The sequence below is a fragment of the Apis cerana genome, linkage group LG1 (assembly GCF_029169275.1).
Source record: "Apis cerana isolate GH-2021 linkage group LG1, AcerK_1.0, whole genome shotgun sequence".
NCBI lineage: Eukaryota > Metazoa > Arthropoda > Insecta > Hymenoptera > Apidae > Apis > Apis cerana.
Window position 1 is genome coordinate 2546089 of NC_083852.1, and position 18991 is coordinate 2565079.

Below are 18991 nucleotides of genomic sequence, written 5' to 3' on the forward strand. Positions count from 1 at the left end.
TAGAGCATTACTATACACACTTTCACTCTGAACTTGAAATTTATAGATTCAGAGTGTTGTTTTACCGTACAATTATAAATAAATTAGAGGATTTTTTTAATCAAATATTATTGCAACGAAGAATATTTAGCTTTTAATTCTATTTATTTATTCGCTTATTTTATAATATTCAATTTATAATTACAAACAAAGTTTTTTCAATTTAATAATCGAGAACGAAGCGTTCACGCTTAGCTTTTGAAAATGAGAACGAATCTTTGATATTTCTCACGCGCGAGAAATTTGTATCTCTATTACTTTCCCGCGCTTTTATTTCCCTAGTATGGTGCGCGCGCATCTTAATCGCATGTACGCATGCTCGTGTGCGATATTTGGGTTATGTAATTCTCTCGAATAATTTTTTCGAAGGCAATAGTTTTAATTAATTCAAAAAAAAAAAAAGAAATGTAAAAAGATATTCAAATATTTCTTTTTAAACAACTGCTTTAAACTCCTTTATCGGGCCATATTATACCACCAGATTATGTACAAAATTAAAATTAAACGTTTGTTTATTTGTTTCGATTATTAAATAAGATTATTGCCGTATATTTAATATAAAAATTACGAATAATAAATGCATACTTGATGAACATATTGAAATTGAAGATTTTTTTTCAACCGCAAATTGTAATTAATTCGCGTCGAGAAAGGAAATAAATATTCAAGTGATTCTGTTAAACCATAAAAACGTTCTTCAAATTTGAAACGTTTTGCTGAATCAGATTTGCTTGCATTTCATATGGATTGTAGGAACTCAATATCGGCCAATATTTAAATGCTCTGGCAAATGTATATTCATCAAACAAATAAAAATAAAATTAAAAAAAAAAAAAAGAAGAGGGAAAAAACAGAGAAAGAAACGAAAAAAATATGCCACGAAACAATATACTCGCGAGCACATTATAAATCTAAATTCGACGTAACGTCGTTTAAATTTCCAATTTCTTTTCGTCGTCGACGATGATGAATTCGAATATAAATTACTTCTTTGACATACAACACTTTCGTATAGAATTATTATTGTGCAGAGAGAGTTTCCTCGAAGTCATTTCTTAAATTTCTTTTCGAAATAAAAATATTTCTTTTAATTCGTTCGTTTAAATTTTTTTATTTTTAAACTAATATCTAGAAAAAAATTACTTTCTCCGCGCCCGTTTAGTAAAATTTTAAAAATTTCACATCGGAATTTCCTTACACATTTCATAGAAGTACACGATTATTTCTCGTCTTATTCGCAAATCTATATTCAATTTCTCAACAAGTATATTATTATTACATCAAATTTCCCGGAAATATTCCATTTATCGCTATCGACTCATCGATAATTTATAATTATCCAAGAAATTTTCTCTTCGTCGAGGAATCCACAATTTTCAAGGTAATCGAACGATTACTCCTAGTGGAAATACAATTCGTCGACGATTCGAGCAGCAGAGTCCAATTGACTCCACAGTAGTCATCCAATAAACGAAAAAACCTTGATCCATCTGTCCGATCGACCATCTTCCTTCTCCTTTTTAGCCGACTTAATATAGAAACCCGGCAAGGAACCAATTAAGACTTCAAAGGTTCCTTTCGAGGCAAAGGAACGTCACTATGGAACAATAAGAAACGTGATTAGAAAAGTTTGCCAAGAGAAAGAGAGAGCTACCGTAAAGACAGACAGTTCATCGTAGTTCTACGAGATATTTAGAGTTAATATAGAGAATCTTGTCGTCGTCGTAGCAGATTTTTACTCGTTTTAATCAAAAACATACTCTCTTTGGGGGGAAAAATTCGAAATTGGCTCGAAACCCCACTTTGCGTATCGTTTTCGAACAATTTTATTTTATCTCTCAAGTTTTACCGGACAAAGGAGGAGGGGACTAACTGCAACTGGATGGAAACTGTTCCAATTAATCGATGTACTTCTGGTCAATTACCAAGTATCGGTAAAGATCGCGCCGACGTGGAGGAAGAAGCCGTAGGGAGCCCTAACGTTTCTAGATTCGTCGAAGCGACGAGTCATAAATTTTTTTTATTTTTGAAAAACACAATGGCCAGCCACACAGGCTATTTTTCTCCCTCCTCTCCCCAGGCATATCCATACTTTGAAATTCTTCGATTGCGCAACCGCAACTGCATATTGAATAATAAAAAAATAAAATGGAGGATATATTTTACATACAGAACATAACGGTATAGTGGAAGTTGGTAAATTTATTACACCTAATTTGTCAAATCTAAGCAATCGCGTTTAAACATCGGAAAAAACAAATCGTGTTAAATTCCTCTTCTTCTTCGATAATGTATAAATTTGCACGAGCTCGCTCACGGTACGACAATAATGGCCGCGCGCGAGTATCGCCGGGCGGCGGAGAGGCGGCATCGTGTTCGTTTCGCATCGAAACGGGAGCAGGCTGCGCGCGTTGAATCAATGCAATCCCCGTCATCCGTCACGGGATTCTATGATGATTATCCAGCGACGAAATGTGATTATTGGACAGAGTCAGCACACGGCGCAGGATGGCTGGGTGGTATACGTGTCAGTGACCAGCGTGACTCGATCAGCACACGCGGAACAACGCGTATACAGGTCGGTGGACGCCGAGCACTGAAACAATTCTTTCCCTCCTTTTCTCTCCCTCTCATTCTCTCATTCGCGCCCAATGTTCCACTGCATTTTATTGCATTTGCACGGGTACACGTATACACGCCACTCTCCGTGCGTGTGACTGACGATCGTTAAAGAGTGCTGCTCGGCTTCCCACGGTAACCTAGCCGGCGACAACGAGCCTCCACGACTCGTTCCGCGTCTTAAGAGGGTTGCTCTAGGTTGTTCGCGATTTTTAGGCAAAAGTTGGCAATATTGGAATTACGTGGAAAATTATATTTTTCTTCACACAGTTTTCTTGGGTGTATTCCTTGTCGAATTATATAATCTTTAGAAATATAGGATCGAGGGGAGGGGAGGAACAAATTATATAGAAATTCTCGAAATTAGAAGAAGCGGTACATCTCACATCTTGGTACATTTCCATCGTTGACCTCTTCAACAGCTTTAGCTATTTTCTACGCTCGAGTCTCCTCTCGGTATTTCTACCTTTCTTTCTCTCTCTCTCTCTCTCTCCTGGCTAAACGTCTGAACGATTGTCGTAGGAGCTGGCCGGCCGTTAACGTCCCCCAACGATTATCGACTTGTCGATATCGGTGGCCTTGTTATCAGCGATTTCTAGTCTCCCGCTACACGTAGCATAGTTCACTCTATATACTGCTCATCGGTTTCCATACGAAACGATGTCATTCGCTTCTTGGAACGCTTCTTTCTATATCCACCCTCTTAAATACTCATCGACTATTCCCTTCGTTTCTCGGAATTTTACCTCCAAGTTTTAATAACGCTCGCCGCTTATGCACCACGCCGCCCGTTTACGATCCGCCATTGAGTTCCGCGACTTCTTTCCTTTCGATTTTATGCGTGCCTCCCTCCCCGCCCCCCTTTCACGGGGCGACGAAAGGAGTTCTCTGCTCGCGATAACGGAGTTCCGGGGAACGTTATAACGTTGATAAAGCATGCTTGAGAGTTCGTTGTTTCGCATGATCACATCGAGTTTCGATATTCCTTATTATATATTTGATATTTCATTTTTGTTATTACTAAAAGTAACGTATACTTTTGATCAAAAATTAATCTCTGGTAAAATTTCACGTAGTATTCGTGAAAGTGTGTATATATATACATATACATATAATCTTTCCTACTTAAAAAAAAAGAAAATTAAATTATAGAGATTAAAGGCATTAAATAATACTATTAAATGGCGTGGAGCTTCTGAACCGATGGCGCCCGATCGTTGCCGAGTCGAGCCGAAGTCGGGCCGCCACTCGCATACGCGTCTCGAATTCGAAACTTTCGTGATCCCGAAACGGTACGAAAGATTTAATATCTTCGCTTAATATTTTAACAACTAGAGACATTATTGAATATAGATACGCTGTTGTTCAAAATTTTTCCCCAAAATTAAGATCCCCGTTAAATGTAGAATTCATATCGGTTAGATCGATCGAGTTTTAAAAACCGATCGCTTTCGAAGCCAGAAAACTTTTTCACTTTCCGCGCGATTCTTTCGTTGAAGTCGGTGGGAACGGTCGCGTAACTTCGTAACTATCGTTAACCAACGTTAACGATTATCGACCCTCGATATCGTGTGCCCACATAACTATCGGCTCTCTTACGTACGTGTGCGCACTACGTATTACTTGCTTGGAATCGAGCTTTAATGTCGTTTACAAACTACCAGCCATACGCGTGCACGCGTGTACACGTTCATGTGACCGTTTCTCCGCTTCAAAATCGTTACCACCTTTCCTACGGTTTGTCCACTCTTTCGCGTTACGATTTTTATGGATCGTATTCGAGGAACCCAACGATCCAAGTTTCGTTGCGCAATTTTATCTTTCATTCCGTTTAATAGGGAATAATTATTATTACGCGTGTGCGTATGTATATGTGTATATTTTATATATAGAGGACGGCTTTTGAAAGTCGAGAGTTTCAAGAGGAATAAAGTTATTAATATTAGATGAAGATATAGAGATAGGATCCAATTTTTATAGAGGGATATTTTTCGTTAAAACGAAAAAATATGAACGAGGAATCGTAGTCTGTGCTTCAATCGTGAGTTTACAGATTAGACGAAGATATAAGGAAAAATGGCATATTTTGTATTTAGTTTAATCGATGAACTTTATTTGTTGAAGAAGTTTGATAAAAAGAAATTACGTTAAAAATTTCGAATACCGAGAAATAATAGAAAACTTGAAAAGTTATCGATATTTTACTAATCTTATCGTGTTATATAATTATTATCGTTATTTATAACAGTTATAAAAATTCTTATCGATCGTATTTATTTCTTTTTGTTACAGGTAAGCAAAGAAAAATTCACGATTACACGGTATAGATCAGATATTCTCTTATAACAAGAGGTAAGATATCAATTTACTATCTTATCGATGCTCCCATTGATTGATACAATTTTTAAATCGATTACTTTAATCCGCGTATTAATCGCTTCCTATCATTTTGTTCCCACTTGAGATTCTTTCTTGCTAAAATATCGAACAATACCTTGTTCGCGATCGAATTTTAAAACGATAATATTTTCAACACAATTCGATAAATTATAAATCGCCCGTGTTAACTTCGTATTCGGAGTTCACATCGATTCGAGAAGTTTCGATGGACGGAATTTTTACCCGCCCGACTTTACGATCCCAATATCCCAAAGTGATATTCCTGTACTGTATATTTTATCAGTAGCCAACCCTTCAGAGTCAAACCCTCTGTAAAACTTCTCCAACCTATTCCTATCGGACGAATATAAAATAAGTATGCGAGGCCATTAGGAAGCGTGGAAGGGCTCGATCGTATGCACACCTGCTGTCGGGCCCCTGCCCTCCCCTGTCCCACCACGACCGCCATTTTCCTTCGTCTCCGTTTCACTCGCGGTCCCCTCCTCCCTCTCTCTCCTCCCCCGTGCACGATCGCGCCCCTTCCCGTCGCCGAGCAAATGATTTGATTAGAGAACAATGGCTTTCCATTAACAATCCTGTCTCTCCTTTCACCCTTCCTGGCCATCCCCCGCGCCGCGGTGCGTCGGTGGTGCGGTGTCTGTCAGCTGACTGCCGACCCCTTCTTCCCCCCAACCACGAACGCGAACGCTCTCTCCGACGTCGAAAATCGCGCTGGCTACTACGCTAGAAATTCTGCCCGAAAATCCTGCCTCCCTCCTCCTCCTTCTACTCCAGAAATCTCGCCTCGCTCCGTTGATGGACTTGGATAAATACGCGTGGACGCGGCTTGTGCCTCCGTTCGCGTGAAGTTTTACGGGAGAAATTGATGCTCGAAAGAGGAAAGGTGACGTTGACGTTGCCTGCCAAGATGAAAATCGGTTATCGTATGTCTTTTGTTTATTAAAATTAGGGGAAGGGAGGGGTAGGTCGAGATATTCCTTATTTTCCTTTTTTTGATTAATTATATCTCTTGGTTCGTTCTATGGATTTGTGTATATCGAAGAAATGGAGATGGCAGTTATGAAATGATAAGAAAAGGTAAAATCGATAAAATAAATTTATCGTGTAAATCGATTCGATTACTGCGAGGTGGTACATGTTTTAATGATGATTACTTTTCGATATTATTAACAATAATATAGGATGGATTCTCAATCCGTAATAACTCGTATCCTCAGATTCCGAATAATCGAATAATGGCGAAAGTTCTTTCTTTCTTCCTTTTTTTTTTTTTATTTCTGGCGCGGCAATTCGTTGAAATTTCACTCCGCGGGAGAGCGGTTAATCGGGAAGCCCTGTTGAGGAAATAGGTTATCGATCCCGTGGACAGTGATTCGTTTTGACAATGCATCGAGAAGTGACGTCGCGATACCCGGCGCGCGATAACAGAAACAAATTTCCTACGCCATTTGCAGCGAGCGCCTGTTCCGTGCGTGCGGTTTTCATCAGCATTCGGACTGACGTTTGAATCAGCCGGTATTTTTTCATACACGTGTACGTTGCGCGCCGTGCACGATACCCGTCCGTCTCTTTATATACGCGTACATTCAAGCTCCTTGGACCCGCAATGAGACGGAGAAAAAGAGAGAGAGAGAGAGAGAGAGAGAGAGAGAGAGAGAGAAAAAGAGAGAGAGAGAGAGAAAGTTTAATTTACGAGCGTCGATTCTCCCAGTTGAGTCGAGAAGATTTCATCGTCTTTTGATCCTCTTAATGGGCAATTTATTTTTCATGGCCCGCGCGTTTATCTTTTATAAAAGGGAAGAGCGGGATGGAACAACGGGAGAGGGGTCTCGTCCAACCTCTTATCAAAACCTGCGTCCGTCCCACCAGATTCCAAAAACCTGCTCGCTTTTCCTCGATTTCGAGTCGTTTCGCCGAACGAGACGTTCCTATATCCGCCTCTCCCTCCAGTTTTTCCGCTTTTCGTCCCGCTTTCCTTCCCTCGTCTTCCACACCTCTTCGATTTATCCAGCCATCCAGTGATTGCAGCCACATTGTTCGCACACCGCTCGTTTCCTCGACGCACACACACCTCCTCTTGCTCCCTCTTGACGAAATATTCGCGCGATTGCCAGGGGATGGGAGAAATCGCGAAATGAATGTTCGTGCCAGATGGGGAGAATTCATTTCGCGTCTCCTTGTGTTATTTCTACGAACATTTAGCGAATCCTTACCCTTTACTTAGCTTCGATTTTTCGATATTTATTTTTCCGTCGTTTCGTGTATTATATTTCGATGGATTTATACTTATCGATCATATTTTTTAATCGCCTATATCGAAAGTGGTTCGTACATTTATACGTAAATGCAACGCTAATGTAGATGTCGCCCTAGAGTTTTCACCGGTCACGTGATCGTAATCATGGCCGCGATAAAGTCTCAGGAATTAACTCACGAATTATTTATGAAATAATGTATTATATAATTATAATATTAAATAATATTAAAGTAATATTAAAATAATATTATATGAATGAACGATAGAGAGAAAAATAAATAAAAAGAAATTTGAATTTTCGTTTCGAAGTTGTGAACTGTTACAATTAGTCTTAAAATATTCACGTGTATTTTTAGATTTGAATCGAGTAAAAACCGAGCTTGGTCTTCCTTCTAAAATATCAATTATGTTCGCTTGGTCATTAATATATAATTCTGCACAATTTGTAGGGTTACGTTGGTGAAAGTTGCGCAAAATGAATAAGAAATTCACGAGTAAAGATTTCAAGATAATCCCAAATCCCTGTCCCCACGTTTGCATTAACATTCTGAGGACACTGTTTCCTGACGAAATTAGTCGCGTTATTAGGAACAGTTGCATTATTACAGTATGTGCACAGTTTGTTTGCCGCATTAGGAGAGTTTCTCGTCGTCCTCGTCGCAGAAAGAGAAAGAGAGAGAGAGGAAGAGAGGGAGAGAGAGCGGCGTGCCGACTTAATCTTGATTCGCGACAGGATTGTCGAGCGCATTATCGCCGGCTTATATATTTCGCGCTGCGCCACTCAGATTAGCAGACGACGAAATCACTTCACGGCGAGTCGTTAAGTGAATCGCTAAGTAAACGCTGCTTGCTCAAGGACGTGCGTAAATATTGTACCCGTTCTGCAAACACATCAATGCAAAGCGACAGATTTCCTTCTTCTTTCAGTAACCAGATTCGCCATTGTCGCTTGTTCCAGATCTTCCTCGAACATCTCCCTTCTTCTCTTAATCTTTGATTTATCCTCTCTTTATATTCGTTTTCTCTATTTTATGCCTAATAGAAGGACCAGAGATTTAGGGACGATTAACGCGTCGTTGAATCACGAAAAGATAAAAAGTTCAGAAACGAAAAAGTTACTTCTTCCTGCTCGTGTGATCGTATGATAAAACCGTACCCACAAACGGTATATCGATGATCCTCGATCGAGGCGCCATCTCGTCGGTAAAAGGAATATTCTCGATTGGCTGGTCATCTCTAGCTCATCATAGTGAAAAATGCGTATGTGTCACGCGGTATGTACGGAGCGGGTCGAACGAGCGTTTCGCAATCCAGACAATGGCCCCCCGGTTGTCGTTCGGTCGGAGGCCATTCGTAATTTCGAATCGCGTTAAGTGTCAACCGATTTCGCATTTGGCCCCGCGCTGTCAGTTATTACCGAACAGAAACTATGATGCAGCAGCCGACAGTGTAAATAATTCAAAGCTCAATTACGTAAATTGCGAGCCAACGTGTGTCCCTCTCATCCCTATATATATATATATATCTGTTCACCCTCTCTATCTCTCCACATCGTTCGTACACATCGCCATCGCGCGACCCCTGCGACTAATAACTAGTTTCACGAGGGTAGTTTTCACGCGTTGAAAAATTCGCGTGTTTCGTTTCTATTTTCATCGATGAATAGCGGCGAACGAGGCTCCACTTCATGCGTTTATGCTCCGTGTATGGATCCGTGTATCGTGCTCGGCACAGGGTGAGATTAAAAATCGGTGTACGATCGGTCGGCTCTTTTGTATAATTCGAAAACGCAGGGGAGGAGGAGGGGGGGAAAAAAAGAGAGTTTTCCAACGATATTCGAGACCCTTTTTCGGCTTTTTTCCCCCTCCCCTCCCTTTCGGTTTGATATTTTGCGGCTTGCGTTTTTTTTCTTCTCTCTCTCTCTCTCTCGAATGATTTATCAATCCGTTTTTTTTTGTTTATAACTCGAAAACGCGACCGCTCCCCGTTCAGGGTGGTGGAACAGGATTCTAGGGGTAGTTGAAAACTCGCTCTCCTCTCCCCCTTGTTACATGAGTCACTATGGAAATTAAAGGGTTGTTTAGGAGGCACTCAAAAGAGGGTAACCCTGATCACCGATCGCTTGTTTTCGGGGCCGAGAGCCGGGAGAAAGTCGGCGATTCGAACCCTGTTCGCACAAAAGAGACGATTAAATGGGATCTCGATAAATTATTTCGCGATACAATTTCGTTTATTTATCGACTCAATCCACGTGTATCGTATTGTTATACACACACACGCGTAAAGGATTTAACTTTCGTTAAAAGCTGAACGATTCCGTTGCATCGAATGTCGGTCGGGCGGAGAGAGAACGATTGCCGTGTTATTAATAACAGCCCCCGATTGCGCCACTGTAACACGCAACCAAGAAAAAGAGAGTCTAATAATCCCCCCGTTCCTATTGCCAAACCGTTCTTTCGACAATACGGGTTTCCAGTTACAGAAACCTAATCGCTGTTACACACGCTGCAATGATTAATAATACGAAATTCTGACGAGTAAGGAGCAAATCGTATTTCCTAACGACGAATCTTAATTCTTATTCGCGATCCAATAATTCTCGAGTCCCGTGTTGAGTTGCGACCGATATTTTAGAAAGTCTTCTGCGATGTTTCTCTCTGTCGAGAGTTATACACTCTTCGAATACCCGCACACGCACGCGAGACGATCGTCCATAAGCATTTTCCCTTCCGTGGATATGATGTACGAATTACGGTCGTGTCTTTAGCAGCCATCAGAGAACTCTGCGATCACGCGAGCGTGATTACGTCGGATCTGACGGTGCGACACACGGGTGAGATTATTATTATTTATAAACGAGTTTCCTTTTTTCCTTTTTTCTTTTTCTTTTTATCGAGCCAAGATTAAGCGATTTCAAGGTATTTTTCGCGAATTATCGCGTCGCACGATACGATCAGCGAGCTTGAATTACTTAATTTCTGTACACGATAACGTCGATACGTTTGATTTTTGATTTTTGATCTTCAATGAGGGGAAATATCGTGGAATTTTATTTAAATTTTTTCCGCAAAGAAGGAATGAGATTGAAAAATATTTTGAATCTTCGCGTAGCTTTGCTTAAATACGATTAAAATTCAATCGATCCGAGAACGGTTGCGTCAGCTTCACGCTTTCAACAAAGGGATCACGCGCGCGATCCTCCACGGGGAATGGAAAGGAACGGCGAAAGGTTCTCCTCCGAAACATTTCCTCGCAGCAATGATCTCATTAACAGTTAATGAAACGTTGCGAGAATCTCGCCTACGCGTGATGCAACATCTGGAAATTAATGAGTCAATTACACGTCGGCCGGAATCAATCTTCTCCGATTCCCCGCAATTGATGCCAGTTAACCAAGTTCAATCTCTGTTCTTCCTGCAATAATCTTCGCCTCCTGTGTCTGAAACCCATCGCACTGTTCAAAGAAAAGAAATTGAGAGAGAGAGAGAGAGAGAGATAAAAAAATGCGCGGAATTACCTTCGAGAGATCTTACCAGTCGTAATAAATTAAAGAAAGATGCCACACGTGGTTAACATCCTTCGTTATACGAAATAAGTCATCAATTATCCCTCTTTCTTTAAAAGAGACGCTTTTTTGAAATCTCTTCGATATTCTCATCTCTCTCCTCCTGTTTCTGTTTTCTCTTTTCTCTTAAATCGTCACGTTTTCCTTAAAATTATCGAAAAAGGAATTATTCTAAAATCTAGAAATAAAAAAGAAAAAGAAGAAGAGACTAAGAAAGGTAGAGACTGTGTTAAATTGAAAGTCATCCCTAATTCGATCCGCATCCAGCCGCCTAATTAACGTATTGAATAAATAATGAAGCGGAAATTAGGCGGGGAGACAAAAAGGGAGGGGAGGGGAGGGTCAGTGGTAAATTCGGGTGGAAACGAACGAGCGTCGTTTTGAGTTCGGTGGCTAGAGCGGTTGCTAGAGTATGCAAGCGGAAAGGGGAGGAGGAAGAGGGGTATTTTCTGGCACGTTGTTACCCCCGGATTATACTACGCGTCTTCAACCCCGAGAGGGGTTGTATGGGTGGAAGTTGAATGGTCTCTACAAAAGTTTCACCGTCGCCAACTCTCTCTATCCTCGTTAATTCCAAAGTTTCGCGAATCTCGTCCCTTCCCCCCTCCCTTTTTTTTCCTTCCCCTTATTTTTTCAAGGAGATTCACGCCGCACACCCCATCCCCTTGACTCACTTCGTCGGCCGTGAAATATTAAGAAAAATCTCGTCAAAAAATTCGCCCAATATTCGCCCGAATTGGAATTTTAAAATCTTCGCGCGAATAAAAGTTGGGCAAAGCGCGTGAATTATCTACGAGCGATTAATCGGAAAGAGTGGGATGAAACGAAGGAAGAAACGAAAGATATACGTTTGTTTTGACTTTCGATCTTCTTTCATCGATTTTTTTTTCTTTGCTCTTTCTCATATCCGACAAAATACAAACAGAACTTCGAATTTCATTTACTCCTAAATGCAAAATTTAGATCCCGCCTACACTTACGTCCATTTATTTCTCTCTTTCACTCGCTGTTATTTCCAAGTGTAAAAGGATTTGTTTAATTGGGTACAACAATAAATTTCGATTCCTAATAATTGCAAAATTTGAGTTTTGGAGCTTTCGAATTTTTACTTCCCTCTTCGTTCGCGATTCTTTTCCAAAAAGGAAATAAAAATGAAAACATACAAAGGGATCGTCAGGTCGGAATTAAATTTCGATTCCTTTACCGGATCGAAAAACTGCAATTTTCGAGCGGTTATCCAATTTTTATTCTCGCATTCGTATTTACTCTCCGGGCAATTGTCCTTGTTCCTGGTCCCTGATCAACGGCGCGCCGTCGCGCTATCACGCGTTCCGGTAAATATACACGTTCCGCTCTTTTCTCGCCTCGTCTGCTGCCTTTTCTCCTTTTTCCCCGTAAACGCCGCGTTGCCGCGTTACCCGACCTCGCCTCCCTCTTTTGTGTACAAATGACACCTCTCGCATCGTCGGCCTCCTCCTCCTCCTCCTCCTCCTCCAACTTCCAACCCGAGTAAAGGGATATACCTTGCAGTCGTTGGATACGCGACTTGCCAGATAACCGGCAAAGAACCTCATCGTCTCCTCTTCCTATTCTTTTTTTCTTTTTCTTACCTTTTGTATTCTCTTCTTCTTCTTTTTTTTCTTCCCTCCCTTTTTTCCTTCTTTTTTGAATTACGTTCTCTCACCCTTTTTGCACCTTGCCACTTTTCATCCCTATTTTCTGCAACAAGGTTGGGAAGAAAATATCGAGGCTGAATATCGACAAAGCTTTTCTCTTTGTTCGCGAGATGCTGTGTCCTTGGAGAGGTTGGTTCGCAAGGAACACTTCGTTGCGACGAAAAAAAAATCGTGTTTGGCTCGATTGGTCGGTTCAACGATTCATGATTAATGTTATAACCGGGTTATTAAAATAATTTATAACTATGTAATAAAAATTTTAAATCAATTTTGAATTTTAATGCAGGCTGATGGGATAAGTGGTAATTTAAAAATCGCAAGATTGATATTGATTATAATTCCTGTTAAGTTGTTTATAACGAAAAGAAAGATATCATGTAATTTTGATTCATCATCAACATATTTTTTTAAGATCTTCTAATATTAAAAAATTTATTAATCGTTAATTTGATTTCTCACTAATTTTTAAATAATTTTATATAATTTTTTGTTGTTTCATTTAGAAAGATTCCATTTTTAGGATGAATACTATTACTCGTTAAAAATACGATATTGAAATGGAATTTGAACAAAGTGAAACTTTTAGTGAAACTAATGATAATGTACGTTTTTAAAAATATAATTGTTTCAGATTCGAAATCTTCCCATTTTACTTACCATAAATATTATCCTCTTAATTCAAGTTAATTTAATTATTATTTAATTTTATTATTACAATCAAATTATTGAAAATATTACATCGAATTCATATTATTATCGTATAACGATAATTCACGCCACCCAGCTATAAAAAAAGAAAAAAAAAGAAAAAAATTGGAAAAATCATCTTATCAGTATTTAGAATCTTAAAAATTAAGGCGACGTTTAAATTTACGCGTCGATCCAACAACAGAATATCTCAATGTTGCAAACGATCGATCGTGTTACGATGATCGTAACCTTCGACAAGCCATTCGAAGCCACGATTAACGTCAAGATGCTACTAATTACCAGGGAACGAGGGAAGAAATAATTAATTTAATGAGATGATGCCGTTGTTACCTTGGATGTACCGGCGGCATCGATATTAATCCGGTTTCGATCTTATATCCCCTCCCTCCCCTCCCCACTTCTTGATTATCCGTGTTCCTATTAATCCAAAGATTCAACTACCTCTTCACTGTTTCAACGTATTACAATGGTAATCTATTTATAAACAGGATATAACACGAATTATTTGAAATAATCCCCTTCCCTCACGTTATAAGCTGTATATAAAAGTTTAACAACCGGAGATAAGGCACAATATAATGTAACGTACATGCCTTTGAATCGAAAGAGATCGTACGTACCGATCTCTCTTTCTCCCTCTCTTTCTCTCTTCCTCTTCGTATACTCGCATTCTTGATCGTTCACTCACTCTTTCTCTCTCTCTTTCTCTCTCTCATACGTTACATTCACTCGTTCGTTCACTGCGAAAATGCAACAAAGTAGTCGCCGTGTGCGAAGAAGGAAGAAGCGAACGTGCGAATCGGGTAGCAATTAGTAAGAACTGTTCGAGCGGGCTCGCCACGCAACACTCGAACGTATACGAGATAACATCGAACCGCGATAAAAAATCACTTGGTGGCAGTCACTTAACGCGGTAGAAACGGTGGAAACGTTTATTAGAAGGAGTCGTGGTTTCGCAGTTACGTTCCTTCCACGTTCCGCTCTTCGTTCCACCTACCTTTTCCCAGCTACTCGAATCCACTTGTCCCTCCCATTCCCTCCTGTCGCCCCTCACACTTTTTTTGTTTCTCCTTTGGGCTTTCATCGGTCGCGAACGAGCCTCTTTTATCGGTTCCTTTTTTTCTCTCTCCCTCTCTCTCTTCTCATTCGTGTCTTCTTTGTCAGTCGGTCAGAAGGGAATGGGTGGGGAGCGTGTAGCTCGCCTAGGAGGGGGGTGGGTGATTTAATGGAGCGTTTTAAACGACGCGTGAAATATATGTGTCGATGTTAAATAAATGCGGCGCATCGATGGATAGATAGATAGCGATCAATGGTTAATGGATCGCCGCGCGTTTTCGTGTGGGTTTTCGCAACGACCCACGCCCGAGATGAATAATTTTTCTGCTAATCGCGATGGGTAAAATAGAGATTTAAATGTCAAGGATTTTTCGTATTTAGAACGTTCGTGTTGCGCTCGTTTTTTCCGTTCGATTGATCATCGAATCGTTATATTGCGAAGTATATGTACGATTATTTTATACTTTCGTATTTTTATTCGCGTATTGAACGATCATCTCCCAAAACTCGATCTCGAAGCGAGGGTAGCCGTACAAGATTATAAACCGTAAGATCAACTCGATCAGCCCTGTTCCACGATGGCGTCTAACAACGTCCGAGAGGAGGGAGAGAGCGGAGATTACAATGTCCAAACAACGGGCGACGATCATGGCGTCCCATCTTTCCGGCGAATTCTCCTTACTCGCCGCTTTTCTTGCGGCAAACTTCGGCTAAGCGCAACCCTCCCTCTATTAGGAGAGGGGTTACAGGAATTTAACCTTGATTATGGGCTATCAATAACGTAATAGTTTCACCTATTCTTAGTACTTGTAGATAGAAATTTATTTTGAAATCGATTAATTGATTGGGATATTGAACGAGATCAAATAATTTGATTAACGTTCCGAACGTTAAGATTTAGAAATTTTAGAAAGGCGTTACGTATGTTTTATTTCTTCAAATAATTTTCGATCTGATTTCACGATGAGCGATGATTATTTTTTTTACCAATTAGAAAATGCTTTAGCAAATACTTTAAACGCGTTGTGCAAAAATTAAATGTAACGCAAGTTCAAAGGATCAAGAGAATTTTTTACCCCGGGGATTTCTTACGGTAATGCGGGTAAAGAGTCAAAAAAAGTAAATTATAAAAGTTATTAAAACGGTAAAAAAAGTTGCGTTAAGTTAATTGTTTGAAAGAAACAGTTTCCCTTTTTTTTCACTTTCCAGTGAAAGATTTCGACCCTTTGGTGAATTGTATTTAATTTTCGCTGGAACGAGATGCGGAAGTACATTTTCACCAACAATTCACCAGAGATATCTCGCCGGTTGAGAATAACGTCATCATCAACATCGATAATTATTATCACAAAGTAATCGCAAACATGAAATAACTCAAAAATACTTATATAAATGCAATACATCAAAATTATAAATGTTACAAAACTTATAAAACTATAATAAAAATAATTCTCTTTTTTCAAAAATAATTCTTTTGGCTATATTGTCAAAGATATCTCGCCATAAATATCATCATACGAACCAATAAGTCAAATCAAGTTGCGAATAGTCAAAATATTACGTCAATATTACCCATAAACTTACGGAAACGTGATAAAATCAAAATTATTTCCTTCAATTTCGCAACTTTGCGAGTATTCCAATACCAATAACAAAATATCACAAAATGCATCCGCAAATGCTTACCGCATAACCACGTGGATTCCTTCGCGTTCTCGTTAATCCTTTCTATTATTATTATTATTATTATTATTATTATTATTATTATTATTACTATTATTATTATTATCATTATCATTATTATTATTACTATTATTATTATTATTATTATTATTATTATTTCGTAGCCCTTTTAATTAAGGTAAACCGGCAAGTTTGCTCCCCTCCGTCTCTTTCACCAGTCGCTATCCCCACTCTATACTCTGTCCACGATAACTCGAGGCTTGGTTCTTCTACGCTGCGCAACAAGAGCGAGGCGGAGGAAGGGGGAGGAAGGGGAAGGGAGGGGATATATAGAACTCGTGCACTTCCGTGTTGCTGCAGACTCTTTCACGGGCGGCCTCTGCCCGCGAGAAAGATCCTTTATTCTTCAAGCTGGCCCTCTTCAACGACCGCGAAAGCCGGAGATAAGTAGATAGCCCACTCGTAGTAATTACACGCTTCTCTCCCCCGTGGCTCTGCCACATTTTATACTCGTTCTCTGCAAACACCGTTAATCCCAAAAGTGGGCAGGGAGACCTGGAAATGCGTGCCGGCGCGTTCGATGCTCGCCGTGTCGCCGGAGTTAGGTTAGGATTTTATTTCGCTGCGAATAACGTTTTCCCGGCGGGAAGGGAAAGTATTTCGTGGGATCAAATTTTTCGAAAACTTTTTACTTTTCTTTTTTTTTCTCCTTTTCACTTCAGACGACAATCTTTTGAATTCAGATTTTGTTCAGGATCGATTTTGTTCGAGGATGGGGATGTATTTCGCGATTATGTGAATATTATAAAAAGGTTACAAGAGGAAGGTCGATAAATCTTGATAATTAATAATATTCTAATTTTTTTGATTCATCAGATTTTCGAAACCAATATAATAGGAAACTAATTTTGATATCAATAATTGGAAAAGTTTTCAAATTATGGAGTGGATGAATGAATTTTGCCATTTATTCCCGAATTAATATTAATCCATTTATTTTCGTTTCTTAAATCTTCATATCATATATTGAATCAAAAAAAAAAAGAGAGAGAGAGAGAGAGGAAAAGATTCGCAGCAATCTAGTTTATTTATCTTCAAGATAATCGTTGTTTATCTTCGAGATGCGTTGAAGATAATCTTGATAAGAAGAGCAAATTGTCCTTGTGAGAATAGAATCGTAGTGCTCGAACATGGCTGCAGAATAGCGCGTACAGGCTGAATAGGTATCAATGACAGTATCAGAGACCACAATTATCATATCTGTCTCCGCGAATGCTTGCTTCCGATACGACAAGGCCGATTGTACGTAATTGGAAGATGTACGCGTAGGATAGCAATTTGAATTGCAGATCCGTTACGAGTACGTTTATCGTGGTGGACAATTTTGAGAGTATATTAAAAAAATAAATGAAACGTATTATTTCTGTATTACGTTCTCATAGTAAAAAAAAAAAAAAAAAAAAGAAAGAAAAAGGAAAAAAAAATAATAGTTTTACAAACATTTATTAACAAACTTTTTTAATAATATCCCTGTTTTAAAATCGTTCGAATTCCCCTTTAAATATTTTTCACGTCACCGGGAAACAAAGGAGATATCGAGGCCTTCCTCGACTGGAACGTCTTGAACAAAAACTTTATTACCATTTTTGTTTTATTTTTATTTTATTTTCAATCACGCTCGTCATCAAGAAAACGATCTGTCCTTTGATCTAATTCTGGATAATAAATTTCAAAAAAATTCTATCACCGAATAACGTTATCAAGACGGAATATTAAAAAAGAGGGGGGAATAATTAATTCGATGGATTAATTAAAATTTCATTTCAAAAAATCATTCGTAGATGGATAAACAAACAAACGATGAAAATAACAAGAAGCAGGTGGTAGCTGTGCACGTAACCTTGATGGCAATAGACAGCTTGTAACCAACTCGCGCGAACCTTTTCTGTTGTGCGCGCGAGTGACGTTGAAATTTAGCCGCCGGCGTGGAATACGGCTCGCTAATTCGTGCTAATCTAATTTAACCGTAGTTGAAGTAGCGAAAGGAACGAACCGCATATAAATAGTTGAACGCGACGGGAAGAGGGTTGCTCGCCACGAGGGTGCATTGAAAACCCGCGCTCGAAATTTTCCAAAACTTGCAAACTTTTTACGAACTTTAATTATCAGTTACTAATTGCTCCGCATACCTTTCCATTACGTCCTTTTTCTTTTCTTTTTCTTTTTTTTACGCGGATTCGTTCGAATACTCGTTCCGAGTTTCACGAAAATTATACATATTTTTTTCCATCGTATCAAAGATGAACATATATTCGAATAATCTTCAATTTACTTAAAGATGCTTTGAAATTAATCTCCTCTTCTTCCTACAAAAATTCAGAGACGATTATCGAGATGACATCTATCCGCATACGAAGATGAGAAAGAAACGCCAATAAATTAAGCAAGGTGCAGAAATCCGGGTAGAAGAGTCTATCGATTACCGAACTATCTTTCCTCGCGTATATTCTTCTAGCCAGGCTCATAAACTCGTTGAATGGAATCCCGATGCAATCACGTCCCCGTTCCTTTCCAAGAGAGAATAGGGCCCACTGTGCACGCCACCGGCACAAGCCATTTACCCGGAAATGCAGTAATTGCAAATTGTAACGGAACGGGGGCGAGGTGGTCGAGCAGCCGCGCCATTATCGCTCTATATCACCCGCCGCCACCCTCCGTCATTCTCTTTTTGCCACCCTTAAATACCAGCGTCTTTCTCTCCCTCCCTCAGGAGCAGCAGTGTTAACGAAACACCTGCTGGAAGTGGCCGTCCTTGAAAATAGTCCACCCGAGTTAACCTCCCGCGTTTAACCGGAAATGTAACCGGCGTGAAAGCGTTCCGGTGTAAATGATAGTTGGAGGAGATTCTTCGCTCTGCGCGGATCCAGAGATTGGATGTAAATTTTTTTTTTAAATTTAACGCCGTGCAAATTCGTAAGGAAAAGT

General features: G+C 39.6%; 1 protein-coding gene across 41 annotated transcripts in view; it reads left to right on the forward strand.

Moving 5' to 3' along the window:
* LOC107992839 (protein muscleblind) overlaps positions 1 to 18991 on the forward strand; it is a 455871-nt gene that overhangs the window by 94759 nt on the left and 342121 nt on the right. Inside the window, exon 4 of one of the 41 annotated variants that reach the window (XM_028664309.2) lies at positions 4951 to 5019. The exons of the other annotated variants lie outside the window; for them this stretch is intronic. Coding sequence (XP_028520110.1) covers positions 4951 to 5004 — 54 coding nt within the window. The 3' untranslated portion in view covers positions 5005 to 5019. Of the gene's footprint in view, positions 1 to 4950; positions 5020 to 18991 lie in introns of those variants that run through there. 41 annotated transcript variants of the gene reach the window in all.